General features: G+C 37.4%; 1 protein-coding gene across 1 annotated transcript in view; it reads right to left on the reverse strand.

The window, feature by feature from the left end:
• Positions 1 to 16,151, reverse strand: part of rmdn3 (regulator of microtubule dynamics 3) — a 63,795-nt gene that overhangs the window by 43,319 nt on the left and 4,325 nt on the right. The window contains exons 4-6 of the mRNA XM_088648464.1: positions 14,644 to 14,905; positions 11,012 to 11,114; positions 4,579 to 4,639 (exon numbers count right to left, since the gene is read on the reverse strand). Coding sequence (XP_088504590.1) covers positions 4,579 to 4,639; positions 11,012 to 11,114; positions 14,644 to 14,905 — 426 coding nt within the window. The remainder of the gene's footprint in view (positions 1 to 4,578; positions 4,640 to 11,011; positions 11,115 to 14,643; positions 14,906 to 16,151) is intronic.

Below are 16,151 nucleotides of genomic sequence, written 5' to 3' on the forward strand. Positions count from 1 at the left end.
ACACAGTTAAGGCTTTTTAACCACAGATCTACACTGTTTAGCACTTTTACACTCTTTGGTGTGGAACTGTCATTAACCATTTCAAATTTTGTTTGCAGCTCACGACAGAATTTGGCAGAGAACTGCATGTATCACACTGCAATAAATTCCACTTATGCTGCCACAGGCATTCCTTCTAGTTTTCCCTGAAGCAAAACATTTTGTTTACTGTTATCTGACATTACCATGCCAAGACTTACTTGTCAAAGTAGAAGTCTGGCTCTATCATTATTATGTGTCCCAGGAGTCCAAAACTACAATTTCCAGAAAAATGCACATGCAAATACTGACTCATATTGAAACTAGCAACAGCCAGAATAATATTCTTCCAGGGTAATATCAAGTGGGCCTCAAGTACAGAGGTCTTTTGAATTGGCATACAAATTGTCCATTATTTAGTAAATGGAAGCAGTCCAAAAACTGGCCATTTCAGCAAACCTTTGAAACTGCTATTACTGAAAAGGGAGCACATACTGTAGGTGTACTCAGGCTACACAGAAAATCTAAATTATCTTTTGGCAAGGCAAACAACCTGAAGAGAAAAGGACTGAGCAAGAAACAGTATAAAAGGCAGCTGGGATACTCTGTTCATGCATTACAATTTAGTTGTTCAGACTCACTATTGTGGCTCCATGAGTATGTGACGGACAGGAACAAATAATTTATATCTTGCAGGCCTTGGTTAGTAAATGCAGTTTATGATGTGGTATAACATACAATTCATTAAACATATTGTGAGAGATAATGTAGACATGAAAGTCTCTCACAATTATTGGGCCATGTTGCAGCTTTCCGCAGACACATGGTGGAAAGAGACCTTGATCCTCTGAAAAAGAGAACTTTGGTCTACTGCTTATGACAAATATTTAGACTAGACAGATATAAACTAAAATCTTATTCTTTGGAGAAACAAAAAACAATCTACCCAATATTTCACTGCAGGACTTTCCTGTTTACATCCTATTTTGTTCTTTAAAATTAAGTCTTGCATTAAAAGGGCAGGCAAGGTAACAACAATAATTCATTAAGGCCTTCAGCTTATATCAGCCCATAAGTCTTTTCTTTGTATAGCATGTGTTCTTTAATGAAATACTTTAGTTAGTGAAAACTTTAATCTGACCTGTTTAGAAAATGCATCTTAAAAGGTTAAACTACTGGAAAATAATTCAATTTACTGACACAGCAATTGTCGACAAAGACACAGCTGTGTTCGTTTGCAACTCCTTTTAGGGAAAGACTCGGGAGCAATGCCTAAAGCTTCAATAAATTGAAAATTTAAAAACTGGATTTGATCAAGATATTCTGACAATGCATTTTCAGTTCCAATATGACTGTGATTAACCTGTTAAATGTATACGGTGAACACAAACATCCAGTCAGACTTATAGTATAACCCCTAATGATGTTTTAACTCCAATAAAGAAAAATATAGGACAGGGATATAAAGATAGAACATTCAAACGAAGTAATTTTAAGACACTCAAGCAGAGAAAAACATCTATCAATTCAGTAACCTACAGTATGAGCCTATTACTATCATAAAGACAATTACACCTCTTCTGTGTGTAAAGAAATTAGACCATGTTTGTTCCAAAAGAATCTTAGCTGCAATGTAAGCCACTTCCTATAAAACCACAAAGCATGTAGACTGGCTAGAGCTGAAATCATCTCCAAATACCACTCGAGCTATGATTAGGAGTTACTTCTGAAACCATTTCCTGTCACATTTTGAAGTTCCTTTTAGCCTTTATCGAGGAAAACGTGAATGTTTTTAATTTACGGGTCCAGAAAAGAACACCAAAATGAAACATCATTAGAAAAAAAAACAGCAACACATGGAGTTAATAGAACACAGTAGTCCAATGACATCATTGTCACATAATTGACCTCCATTTTTTTCTTACGTATTAAGTGCCAAACTTGTTTGAAGCATTTGTGTGTCATTTATCATTTGTTATAGCATTTGAAGAACATTTCTGTTTCCAGACTGGCATACCATTTATCATAATTCTCCACTCAACTAATCATCATTTTCGAAACATATAATTCTGTATCACCCGAGCTTATGTTGTCTCTTTCGAAAAGATAAAGGAACAAGCTGGTTTTAGCAGTTAATTTCAATAGCCTATGGAGCGTAATAAAATATCCAACCAATGTGAATTAAAAAAAAAGCAAGAGTATTATTGGGTCTGTCTTGTCAAATTGCACAGCATTTATCACATTTTGTGAATTGCAGTCACTTTAGGTTTTACTGTAAGCTGCTCAATCGCAGCTTGTGTCCGTAACAATAGGTTATTTGATGATATCATCCAACTTTGGCTGAAACATGTATTCCCTATAACTGTCCTCATCTGAGAACAGTATTCTCAGTTTGAAACTGAGCTACTACCCACCACACACAAAACAACAGATCTCAAATCCGAACCTCAGCGAGCACTACAAAATAATCACAGCTGGCATACAAAACTACGTCATGATAAACTGCTGAAATTTCCTCCAATTTTGGATGTTATTATCGGCCATAATTTCAATATAAACAAAAAGGACTTAGACTGCATCCTGTTCTGTAGCTGTTGTGCTTCTGGACATAATTTTTGTGTCTTTTTTTCCCAGTTTTTAACAAACTCAAGCTGTTCTTTATGCTCAGCTGCATTTTATTCTATTGTACAAAAGTGCTGAGAGGCATTATTGAAAGGCTGTTTATAAACCATTATTAAAGGTGCATTTCATGTTGATTTCATGTTTAACCATTATAAAATCCTGTTATTCTCTCTTTGTAATTCACTATGGCTGCATTTACTCAGAGAGGTATTTAAAATATTAACCGTTGCTAAATAGGCTTTTCAGAAAAAGAAACACGATTTCCAAGTAAATAAATATGAAAAAGTATTTTTGGACGTCCAAGTGGCTCAGAAGATAAGGTTGGGTCCTGTTGTTCAAGTATATTCAACTATAGGGCAGAGAACAACTGGGAGCCCTTAGAAAATGTTTTAAAGTACATTGTGTAAGATCAATAATCACACATGGAACCCATTTTCAGCAGCTCTCACAGAGGTGATGGAGGGTCTGCTGACCTGCAGTTCTGAATGTAATACTTTATAATTGACAAGAGGATTATTGGCAATAATTATAAATTTTAAACGATGCATTGCTGTCTTGCAGTGCTAGGAGGTCTGTGTTCAATACCTTGGGTGCTATCTGTGCGGAGATTGCATGTTCTCCCTGCATTTCCTCCAGATTTCCTCCACTTTCCTTCCACAGTCCAAAGACATACTGATACACTCATTGGCTTCTTTTATACATTGGCCCTGTCATGAGTGTGTAAGTGTGTTTATATCTGCGTATGCCCTGCAATGGACTAGTGCCCTACCCAGGGTGTATTCTACCTTATGTATAGTGCTTCCTAGGACAGGCCTGGGCCACCGTGACCATGAACTGAATAAGACGGTATTGAAAGTGGTGTGAAAACAATTAATTGAAAAATGACTTCAATTAAAATTTAAATTAATTCACAAGTGCTTTCTGAAAAGAGGTCCTTCTACTAGAAGATGTTGAATTCCTTTGCTGCAGTCCAATACGTCTTAGATCAGAGTTACAGTAGGTGAAACTGCAACCAGGGATTCCCAAGGATCTGTGTCCAATTGAGCAAGCTTCCACAGGGCTGAATAGTCAGAAAGCAAGCACATAGAAGGATATGAGAGTTCCTGACATTGCACATGCTACGATGAAGCAGTGAGCTGACTTGATTCACTATAGGTGATTTTGTTTTTAAAAAGTACTACAATTACTTACCAATAAAAATCCTGATAAATCTGATTAGTGAATGTAAGAGAATGAATTCCAGATGTGAGGGAGGGATATAGAGGTGTATTTTGCAGAGACAGCACTGTGCAGAACTATTCATGTAGAAGCACTAATACTAATGCAGAAAAATGCCCCTGTTTTACGTTAACATCAGACCTCTACATTAACACATTCTGACAAATCTGAGGATTTTATTTTACAAAAAATAAGCCATGCAAGCAGAAAGTTTTTTACAAGACGCTGGTGTAAAATAGGATCTCTCTGTTCAGATGAGGTAATATAATTGATAGAAAAAAGTAATGATCCACCTTTCTCTATGACAATGGAATACAAAGGAAAATAAAATGAAAATAAGTTGAATAAGAAAGGTATAGAGTATGGAAACATTTTAACTTCTAAAAGATGCAATATTGGCTAAGCCTGAGTTACTTCTGAACTAACAATATGATTTTCAGTTACACTTGTTTGCATCGAGGCTGATAAAGTATAATAGTCTTTCATAACTAGAAATTCTTAGGGTCTCGTAGAACAGCTGTCCATCACAATCTCCTTAATAATACTGCCGGCCTCTTAATGAGTAATCACTGAAGCTGGCAACTCCTCGTTATTGTATATAACTTTGTAATCTCTCCAAATATCTGTCTGAAGCTACATCTGACAATAACACCACAACCCACTGTAAGTGTACGAACAAATACTCAGAAATGTAAATCGAAGCAAAGTTTTGAGCCATACCACTTGTGACATTCAGCGCTTTGGTCATCCTTCAGGAGAGCTGCTTCTGCTTCTTCTCGACCTATAGGGAAAAGATACAGAAGAGATGAGAAACATTAGAATGGTCTTCACTTTTGTTTTTCAGCTCTAACATTTCTATGATATATAAGAGAGCAGAGGCCATAATCATAACATCAATACACATGCACATCAGAGATTATAAATGTTGAACATATATTGATGCAGGACTTTCTTTCCGTAAAAGGCCCTTTGAAACTAAAAGCAGCTAACAAATACTGGATTTACAATTTGTAGTTGACCAGGTTTGGAGTGAGATAGTACGTTTAAATTCAATCTGCAAAGTAAAGGAATTCTCCTCAGGTTAAAGGCACTAGATAGGCAGCAGTTCTCTTTTTAAAATGTAGAATCACCATTTATTTTTGGTTGATTCAAATCGCCAATTGACTGTGCTAATCTTGGCTCACAGCTATGAACCCAGTGACAGCAGAGGGGAAAGAATGAGGAAGGGAAGTCAGACTCCTCTGTCTCTCCACTTTCAACCCACTTGTCTTTTAACACATCACAGGCCACACAGTCTCATAACGAAGTCTGAGCAGTCCCTCACTGACAGTACAGCAGACACGCAGGCATCCTTGAGACTGCAGGGCTGAGAGAGCTCTGGCCTACTAATTTCATTCTAAAGCAAGCAGCACACAGTGGAATCCCCATCACAGACAGATGGTAACATGACACTCTCAAACCCACAATCCTACAGGTGAGCCTGTACTTGGACAAGCACCTTTACTGCTTGAGCTACTCTGGAGGCCTTTAAACCCTAACCTGGCATGTGACTTAACTAAGAGATGTTTTTCTCTATTTTATTTTTCTCTAAATGTGTTTCTCTTCAATGTACTGTAAATTTTGCCCAATTTCTTTAATAGTACTTCTTTTTACGTACTCCTTTCAGAATTATTAATTGTTGGCCACTGACCTATGACACTCAAAATTATAGTGGAGTCACATTGCGGATAAAGGACCTATTCAACATTTTTATATTGGGTAAGATCAGAGAACAAAACTGTTTGAATTAGGTGACACACCCCAAAAGAAATACCACACTATGCCTCTGTATGACTTTAAAAGAATACAAAATGATGTGCCTTTTACTTATTCCTGAGTCAGTGAATGAAAAAATATATTTCCTCTGATAGTAACACAAGTAACTTCTTTTGTACTTTACAAATTCAAAGCAAAATCCATCTTCTCCAAAGAAATTAATGGGCAGGATTCCACTGATGTAATTATATTTAAATGTGTGTTGCCCATAATAATTAGCAGTTGTATAGAAGATGTGATATTGTTTAGAGAATTTGAGATCACTTAAGGTTAAAACAGAGACATGCACACTGACCAGACTTAGAGTGGAGGGGTCAAAGAAAAGGGTTAAGGTCACTGTGGTAAAAAACAGAGACTTTCACACAGTAGCTTGAAAAAATAATCCAAATGGTGTGCGAAACAGTACTGAAACAAAGGGCGGACTGTAATGAAAAGAGATGTAAACATCTTTCTTTATAGAAGGGTTAATGAGGAGCAGCTGGTAGAGGTACAGGCCATCTGAAATCAATAATGCAGAAGAAAAAACAGCCATGGTTTCCCTCAGGTGGACAAACACACCAACAGGCCTCACCCTTTCAACACCAAAAAAGCACACCTGCATAAAACTGCAGATATGAAAAAAAAAATCAGACACCTCATTGTTCTTTAAAAATTAAATACAAATTCAAGTGAAAACAAGAATATAACAGGCAAAAGAAGAATGGAGAGTGTGTAAAAAACAGGAAGGATAATTTTGTTCAAAAAAGGAATATTCTTCCTTCCAATATATTTTGAGAAAACATTTAATGAAAAATTAAAAACAAATTAGTTATGGAAAAATATTTGGACTGTTGTGTGCTAGTCTAGACTGACTAAAGAATAAATGGTATAAAAGGTAAATGACAGTTGGGTATGGTAAAATCTGATGACACAGCACCTATATTCAGAAACTCCATTCTCTGGCAACATTCACAACAAGGTCCATTACTCAAGTCAGACAAGCAATGGAAACAGGCAAATTTCTCCCATTTGCAGTGAGGCAACAACATGCAGGTCTGCCAATGAATAATCTCAATACCACCACCATTTGAACACAACCTTCAAAAGATTCAGCATTATAGGTGGAAGACACATTTAAAAAAAATATGAGCGATGATAATGCCTTTAAGCATGACTGAGTCATATTTGGAGCTAAAAGAGAACATTTCCATTCTGTTTACTACCTGGACTACATACAGTACACATAAAATGTACACGTTGCCAAAACAGGCAGCTATTCAAACAATTAGTCAAACAGAAAAATTGTAACAAAATGAGCAATTGATTTCTGAAATATTATTCACTTCAAAAGTAAACATAGAAAAGGAACATTTGTATTATGAATAAACTTTTTCTGAGATAACATTTATAGATGTTTTGTCTACAACAAATACAAATCCTGAACATTTTTCTCTATTCTTTCCCCAAAATAAAGGTCAAAGGAAACACCTCACCAGGAGATAAAAAGCATCGCCTATTAATAACAAAATGTTCTCAGGTATTAATAGCCTACACATACATTACAAATAAAACATAAAATGTTTACTCATACATTATTTTACTTATTTTTGTCTTAAAGCTAGCACATGAGATGTGACTTTTCTTTAATGTCCATAATTCCAAAGCTATTCTTATCTCTGTATGGGGAAAATAAAAAAAATAACAATTCTGTTAAGCGTCATAGAAAGGATAGCTGAGTTAGAAACACCACATAGGCCCCAAAGGGTCAAAAGCTCTGTTCTGGTTTCTGAGGTAACAAGAACAACTGCAAATCATGAACTGTTCATGATTAATCAAAGTGGAAGAAAACAAGGCCCTTAGCTAGAGAAGGCCTCATCTTACAGAAAACAAGGAAGTCAGCATGCCTCACTAAATCATCAGTTTAACTTTTATCCATGCTGCAAAAGGCATCAATTATAGCTTTCCAAGAATACAAATCAGCCCCTTAGCAGTATTAAATACAAAACTGCTGTAACAAAACATTGGAAAAGGTGGGAATCCTTTCGCACCTATCAAAACAAGAGAAAAATACAGACTGCAGTGGGGTACAAGTTTGAAGGAATTCCACAACACGGCCAGGAGTCCCTTCAGAACAAAACCAGGTTTGCTGGTTTCTGGACAAGTGCTGGTTGGAGAAGCCCAATCTGTGCTTGATCTCAGTCAGAGCAGGTCTGTGCCATGGTTGATTTTGTGCCAGGCAAGCTGTTGTCCATTTAGTGCACCAGGCCCTGCCCAAGGCGTCTGTTCTTATTCCCACTTCCTCAACTGATGCCAAAAAAAGACTGAAGGAATGGTAACATATTGTTCTGAAACTTCGCTCAACTGCATTGGGAAACTCTTTCATCTTCTAAGACCTGCCCTCGTGAAAGCCTTCATTACACATTTTATCCCATTAGCTATGAGTTAGTTACCATGTTTGTGCTACAGATGTAAAAGCTTTTCTTACAGCTTCACAGATTGCATTGATCACTGACATGAAACAGCTGCATCAAGCTCCGTGCACAAGGTATCGGGGGAAAAAAGAGACAGAATGAACCCCATGCAAAATAAATTGATAACATGGGAATAAAATACAGAATGTTGACAAAATCTGTCCTTAAAACAGGAATATTTACTAGGTATCACAATTGCAACAGAAAGCAACAGGAAAAAAAACAACAAAATTCTTAAGTCATATCACATAGGTCATGATTCTTTTATAAAGTTATGCTGATAAACAGAAACGCAAATTAATCGCAATTGTATATCACCTATCTTTTTTTTTTCACACACCATTTCAATAAAAATGATTATTAATGCTTTTGTCAATCAACTGGTATGAAATTGTAGCATATGTATGACATTGTCATTTATTGATTAATAACTACTTGCAGGATTGCCACCCTTTCCTGAAGCAGACATTTAGTAGAATTCGCCCAGTATTATACTATGAAAATGTCAATTAAAGAAGTAAAAATGATCTAGTAAAGCGGCAAATAAGTGGAGCAAACACTCATCACCATAGGCTCCCCTTAATGTAGATTTTCACAGGGAACCTTTAAGAAATACTGGGCTATACCATCCACAATCACTCAGTCTATTACCTGCCTACAGTGTGGTACAGACTTCCCCTTAAAGCAATTCTCTTGAGCCTTTTCTCTTTTCTCTTTTTTTTTTCTCAATTCTCTTTTTGCTCAGCATCATTTGACACTCTGCCCTTCGAGTTCTCCCCAGTCAGACATTCATCCCCCTAACCTCCGCTCTGAATCTGCAAATGTCTTTCCCAGGTTTGACCATTTGTAATGTGGATGTCTCCTGTTGCCTCTACCCACAGGTCTTCACAGCATATAAATCCTTACACTCTGTAGGACTGTCATACAAGACCCCTGTAGGCCCTGGCTTTTACCACTACAGACTTTCTTGTTATAGCTGCCTGGTCTACAATGAGAATACCTCACTTGTTTCGAGTTAAATCAGTTAATGCAGGCATTAGTCTTCTGCATATGAAGTCAAGTTAAAGTTTTACTTTCCTCATCATCCTTATTGACAGCTCGGGGGGACTGAGCTGCCTGTTTTTCATCCATGTCTGCAAAAACTGCCTCCAGAATAGTTGGTTTCTTAACCAAATTTCTAGTCAGATGCTGCAGTAACATATTGGGCCATTCAACCTAAATAACCTGCCGAGATGTCCTCTGGCATCAGAATCAACTTATAATTAGTGATTAAAGTGAATGGAGTGCAAAGTCCATTTTGAGTAATCAATTTGCTGTTCTAACTAGAATAAAACTTATGCTGTGATGAAGATATTGATCTCTCAATTCACTGCTGGATCAGGTCCATTTTCCCATGAATATGCATAAGACTAACAGTTTAACAGGTCAAAGTTCTACAGTAAATTAAGTTGATCGAAATTTACAGGAAACCTCTGTCAGTCTGTGATTTACAAACAATATTTTTCATGTGCTTCAACTCTGTAATGTTCCTGTCTGTGCTTGCACCTATATTTAATTCTAAATGCAGGGTGATTTTTTATTAATTTGACTATTCTTAAATGGTTATATGCAAACTTAAGTGCACACTTAAAAGTACAGAAATCCTTAAACACTGAACCACGCCTGGCTCGAGAGGCAATCTTGAGGCTTCTAGAACATTCTCAGAAGCCAGAAACTTCTCGGACAGTCTCCATTACTCAATTAAAAATTCATGCATGCGTTTTTTTCTTCAGCCTTACCCACCACATCTCATCCCAGTTCTCTATTTACTCTGCACCCCTGCATCGGACTATGCATGATCACAGTCTTTTGCTGCTTTTAGTTGGCATGTGCGTGTTAAAATCATTATACACATGTAAACACAAATAAGGGAAGACAGCACTGTAAAATCATTAACTTCATTCTTGGCATCGGATTCACCAATCATCACCATCAACAGAATGTAAAGTAGTTCATGTGCATACAATACCCATCACATCTACCTGACTATTACCGTTATCAGTAACTAAAAAGAAATGCACTTCATGTTTGTTTTTAATATAGTCCCTTTTATAATGGAAAACTGCAGCACTGCATTTATTTTCTGTCATGCTCTGTTGTTATGTTTACTTACAAGACATATTAGGTATACTCATGGTATATACAGTATATCTAGTGTAGAGGAGACTTTTCACAGTGTATTTGTCTTTCATTATCTGCGGGCAGTTCAGGAACATATTCCCTGGGAATGTGGAGGACTAGATGCATATATACTGTATATATGATTTAATTATTCCACAGTTTAGATTTTTTGTATGAAAGGTGCTTTTTTTAGAAAATATTTTTTTACCTGAAATGAAAAGTATAGGTTGCATATGCTTTTTAGTCAGAACCTTGTCTCATCCGAAAGACGGAGTCCACTGCAGTATAGTGTCCCCGTCACTATACTGGGGCATTAGGACCCACACAGACCACAGGGTGGGTGCTCCCCACTGGTCCCGCTAACACCTTTTCCAGCAGCAACCACAGCTTCCCAGGAGGTCTCCCATCCAGGTACTGACCAGGCTCAGCCCTGCTTAGCTTATGTGGGCTACCACTTGTGAGCTGCAGGCTGCACCTAATCCCATTAGTTAATTAAATTAATTAAACTGTAAGCTTCCACTTCTCCACTCACAGTCCTGAATATCTGTTGATCAATGATAAAAGCTCACAAAACCTTAATAAGATGTGTAGCACAAACCCTTTTTGACAAAATAGAAGATCACACGCTATACTGAACTTTCTGGCTCTTGCTGTTTGGAAGAAACTGAAATGTTAGGTAAATTGTCTCTCAATCCCTGGCCAAGGAAGGAGAAAATGAAGTACATCACCTTGTTCAGCGTAGGATTTCCTCTCTTCTTTGTCTTCTGTGATCTCACACATGTCATTATAGGAACGTGCCAGTCGCCATTGGAATTCTTTACTATCGCCATACTGAGGGGGGAATAGTATACCCAAAGTTAAGAGGATAACTTGCTTATAGCTAATAACAGATCTTGACTAGGTCCTGTCCCAGCAACACCGTTACCACCTTCTAGCCTAAATTACCTTTAATTCAAACGATGACGTATTCTCTCATTTCTCGATTTTTTGCAGTGAGACTGCTGCTGTACAGTATAATGAATGGCATGCCCCACCCACTGGAGAAATGCATTACTGTGGTTGAAGAAGTGGGTCCTCACCTATATGTTTAGAGCTCTGGGATAGAAAAGAGCTATATAGTTGCAAGAAAGTTACGTAGAGCTATATTTTCTGTGTTTTACCAATGTAAAGCAGAAATGAGTGGGAAGGCAACTGAAATAAACCTTTTAAGCCACTTCTGCATGAATTTGGTAATTCTCTCAGCCCAATTTTAAGGTGCTATTTGTATACAGTTCTCAAAGTTACTTCCCCAAAACAAAATTCTAAATAATCTTTAGGGTTTTTACCTTTTAATATATTTTATTGTAAACTGGTAGAGCTTATCCCTTCTTGCCCATAAAGAAAATTAACTGTAAACTGGTTCCAGGCCCATGCTTACTCTTTTGTGACCACAAGAGTTAATACCAAAGTGCAGCAACTGCTCAAGTGTACGTGCTACTCCAGAAGTGTACCACAGTGGAAATATTTGAACAATGTTAAAATGGGTAAAACGACAGCCACAGACGTTTTAGCTCATATTATGCAACAGCTGTTTCGACTAACTACTGGTTAACAGGATGTGTTCCTAAAATTCAACAATTCTGCAGAATTCATCCAATTATAGCACAGTGTCCCCTGCCATGCTTGTATCAGGGTCTTGGCATTTCCTTCCGCGCGATGTGTGAAATATTGCTTCCTTCAAAGAATTTTTAATTTAAGATAAAAGCTCTTCAAAGCTTTCGATTACATGTTTTTAACATTTTGAGTCCCTTGCTGTTGTCTTGTTACAATTGCCTGATGGTAACCTCAGTAATGCTGCCAAACTGAGAATGTTGTAAACTAGGAAATTCTATAAATGTTCTTTTATCTACCCATTAGCAAACGTTTGCTTTTAAAACAGCCATTATATATACTTAAATATATATAAATTTCAATCCAATGTTAAACTTGTTGTTTTGTCTCACTCTAAATTGTTTCTTATCAATCACATTACAAAGGCTGGATTTGAACAATCTTACATATAAAGCTCAATGTGTATGTCTGTCCTGTGTGCATTCTAATACTGCTCATCCAATTAGTACCAATCTGGCACTTAGATGATGAAGGACAGAAGGGTTTAAAATATATATATTATGGATTCCTGTAGCACATGTACACAGTGTATAAAATATGACCTAATTCAAAATTTGAATTTATCCTATTTTGAATGTCAATCAAATAGCAGCATAGGTATATTCCAATAATGCTTTTTTTAAATAATCTACATTAGTAGCCTTACTATTGTTATTGTTTACCTAATCAGCACCACATTTGGAACACAGGTGCAAAATTATGACAAAAGAGTCTTAGAATTAAATTGTGAATCTGTGCCTTTCAACGTGGCATTTTATGCATTTTTGTGCAAAGTCTAACATTTATGGTTATGTAGTTATTCTAACTCCCAGAAAATGTGGCACACAGAAACAGGCTAGCTTGTTCATTTCCTTCCCTGGGTAAAGCCAGGTACCACAGCTAGTAACTTTTGTGTGTGACAGGACAAAAAAAACACTCATTAGAAGTACAAAGTCTTTGTTTATATGGCTTGGGTACAAAGTAACGATTACAGATACATATCGACACTTTAGAGCAAGAATATAGCCATGCCAATTTGAGCCAGTATTTCTGACAGAGGGAGAAAACTGGTGTATCTTTGATGGGATCAATGAATTGGCTTAAGCTGAAAAAAGCTTTATAATGCTCTACACTGAATATTGATGCTGAAGTCTGAACTACATCCACAGCTTTGATCTACTTCCACATACGGTTGGGGGTACAAGAGCAGCTTCAACATACTTTCACATGGAGTTGTGGGATTGTAACCTGCCGTTCAGGGTTACTAAAGATATCGTGCCAAAGGATCTTCATCTATGGTTGAGGAAGCAAGATTTTTGCCCATTTGGATTTGTCAAGTAGAGTTGATTTAACTGTTCCTGACACTACGCACATTGAGGTATTGAGTTGGAGGTTAAAAGGCTTGGTGTGTCGCCTAAAAGATCACATGAGCACAATGGATTCTGCTGCAGAATGTAATTGGTTGAAAGGGTCTGTGGATAGAAGCCCCATAATGTCCAGACAGCTTTCTCTAAACCAAAACAAGAATCTTCTATTATGTTAAAACATGCCTTTTCTTGGGGATACAGACAACAACATGGTAGCTTTATTATTACTCAACAGGTGTTAAACTGATACATTATCTGTAACTTACAGTCTTCCATTATTTCTCAATCAATACTATCAACATTGTCTTGTTAGATAAGAACAGCATTCTAAAGACGACTGGACCTAGCCCAGAACAAACCCTTAACAAACATCTGTGGAGTGAAACTGTGTGAATGGTTGACCAGGGTTCAGTGTACCCAGTAGCTAGGGACCAGCTACATCAGGCAGGGTACAGAAACTACATTTAATCTTCATAGTTTATCAAATGTAACTTTAAACAGCAGCTTTTGTGAAATCATGCTCCATGACGTGCTGCACACAAAATACATGTAAATAGGATACACATTAATTAGTCCTTTTTATGCATAAAAAATATAAAAAGTAGATTACATCTGTAAAATAATTAGGAAACTTATTTCCTTGGACCAACTGCATATGGCTGTCATGACTACCACTGGAGGACAAAATAACCCATAGTTTGATTCTAGAGCAGTAACAGTACTTGAACACATTATAGCAATTTCTAACAGCTGCATTCGTGTAACTATGCTAATAAAGCATTTTAAATGATCTGCCAACAGAAAATTTGATGTTTGCATTTGAAGCTAGTACGTATCATGACTTACAGCCTGTATAATTTCCAGAAAGGTACATATGGCACCTTTTCAAATGTATTGTGTGCTTTGTTTTTGGAATTGTGCATTTTATTTCTAGTCCCAGCATTGCTGCTGCCCAGCACAGGGAGCCCTGCGATCAATTCAGGACCTGAGGTCCTTTCTGCATGGAGTTTGTATGTTCTCCCCGTGTTCATGTGGGTTTCCTCTGGTTACTCCGGTTTCCTCCCACAGTCCAAAGACATGCTGGTAGGTTATTTGGCTTCTAGGAAAACTGGACTTCATGTGAGTATGTCTGTATTTGCATCTGTGTGTGCCCTGTGGTAGACTGGTGTCCATCCTAGGCTCTGGCTCCCCCGTGAGCCTCTACTGGATAAAGTGGATAGAAAATGGATGTATGAACTGATGTCTAGTACTTAATGCAGTTGTTTTAAATATGCCAGGAGTCAGTTTATCTTCATGGCCAAAACTCAATTCACTTCTGTACATTTCTTGCTGTTATACCTGTTGTCACTCTAGTTTGCACCTACCAGGGGCTTGTTTGTGAGCAGCAGGTGAAAGCCTTCAGCCTTCTCCTCCTTGGCTCCAGTGTGCAGCCTGTCACTCTGCGCCAGCAGGAGGGATAGCTCATCACTGGGCAGCTCGAAGTCAAGCTGGGAGGAAGGCTCATCGTCATCCAGGCAGAGCGAGTCTCGTCGAAGCGTCCTCACCGTTGCGCAACTCTCATCTTCCTCATCCGTGTCCTTGTCCGTTTCTCCATTGTAATCGGACTCAGCGTTAGCAGTCGTGTACCTGAGAAGTCAAGAAAAGAGAAACCTTTACTGTTCATGAAAACATTTTGAATATGTGAATGATAACACAGCCCTGGGATGGACTGCTGCTTGCCAGGATAGGCTCCAGCTCCTCCACGACCCCAAATTGGATAAGGTGGATAGAAAACAGATGGAAGGACGGATGGGTGACATATTGAAGCTTTGTTAAAGCTAAAATATTTTAACTTTGTTTATAAATAACTCATAATGCTGCTCTTCTACAAATTTATCATCAATCCCTCGTCTTAAAATATTTTAGCCTTAAAAATATTTATTTATTTAACAAATCTTTATAATATATTATTAACTATTAAATACAAATTTCTCATGGATCTTTGAGACCAACAGTCTAAAAGCAGGATCGATTGGATAAGATTTCCTTACTTAATTTTGGCATTAATGCAGGACTTAGATTACAGTACATTACCACAAGAAAGATATTTTGTTTTGTTGTCATCATTTTAGCTAAATATTTCCAAGCACCAATTAAATTGACAAATGTATCTAACTTTATCAACATTTGTCTAAAGTATAAAAATAAATGACCTGACAAGACACGAGCCAGAAAGCAAAAAAATTAAAAAAGAAAGTTTGGGACTGTAAAGGTTATCATGCACACCCTTGGGTGGTTGTGCTTCTTTGACATTTCCTAATTATAATCATCATGTCTTTGATGTGTTGAGTGATGGGAAAAAAATACTCCAAAAGAAGAAGACACCCATGTTTTCCCTTTCTGATAAAAGCTTAGTTAAAAGAATAAAAACAATGACAGTCTAAATGGCTCCTAAGTGCCCTGCAATTTTCTGAAGAGATCTCCTGATGCGGTTGGATCTGTGCCACCTTTAGCTAACTGACCTGAATTTTCTAAGGCTTTTTTTCCGCCTTTGTTACAAAAAAAAACATAACACAAGCGTTATATAACACCCAAAGCTTTTTTTGGCTCACATGTACTCTATTAAACAGCGCACTTCACAAAAATAGCTCCTCTGCACTGTTTCGGAATGGGATGACCCTGAAGCTTCACTCAAGAGGTTCCAGGGAAAATAACCACTTTCCCATCATTGTTCTGCTTCTTTTCCTCAAAGTCAGGAAGTAGGGAAGTTTTTAACACTTCTAACGTGAAGCATCCTTTCCTGATGAGGGCACAGCTAAAACATCGGATGCTGAAACAAGAAAGCCAACGAGGCCTGCACAGGCAGGGCGCGTCCTTGTGCCAAGGATGGGCA

The sequence above is a fragment of the Lepisosteus platostomus genome, chromosome 10, assembly GCF_059453375.1.
Source record: "Lepisosteus platostomus isolate fLepPlt1 chromosome 10, fLepPlt1.hap1, whole genome shotgun sequence".
In the NCBI taxonomy this organism is placed as follows: domain Eukaryota; kingdom Metazoa; phylum Chordata; class Actinopteri; order Semionotiformes; family Lepisosteidae; genus Lepisosteus; species Lepisosteus platostomus.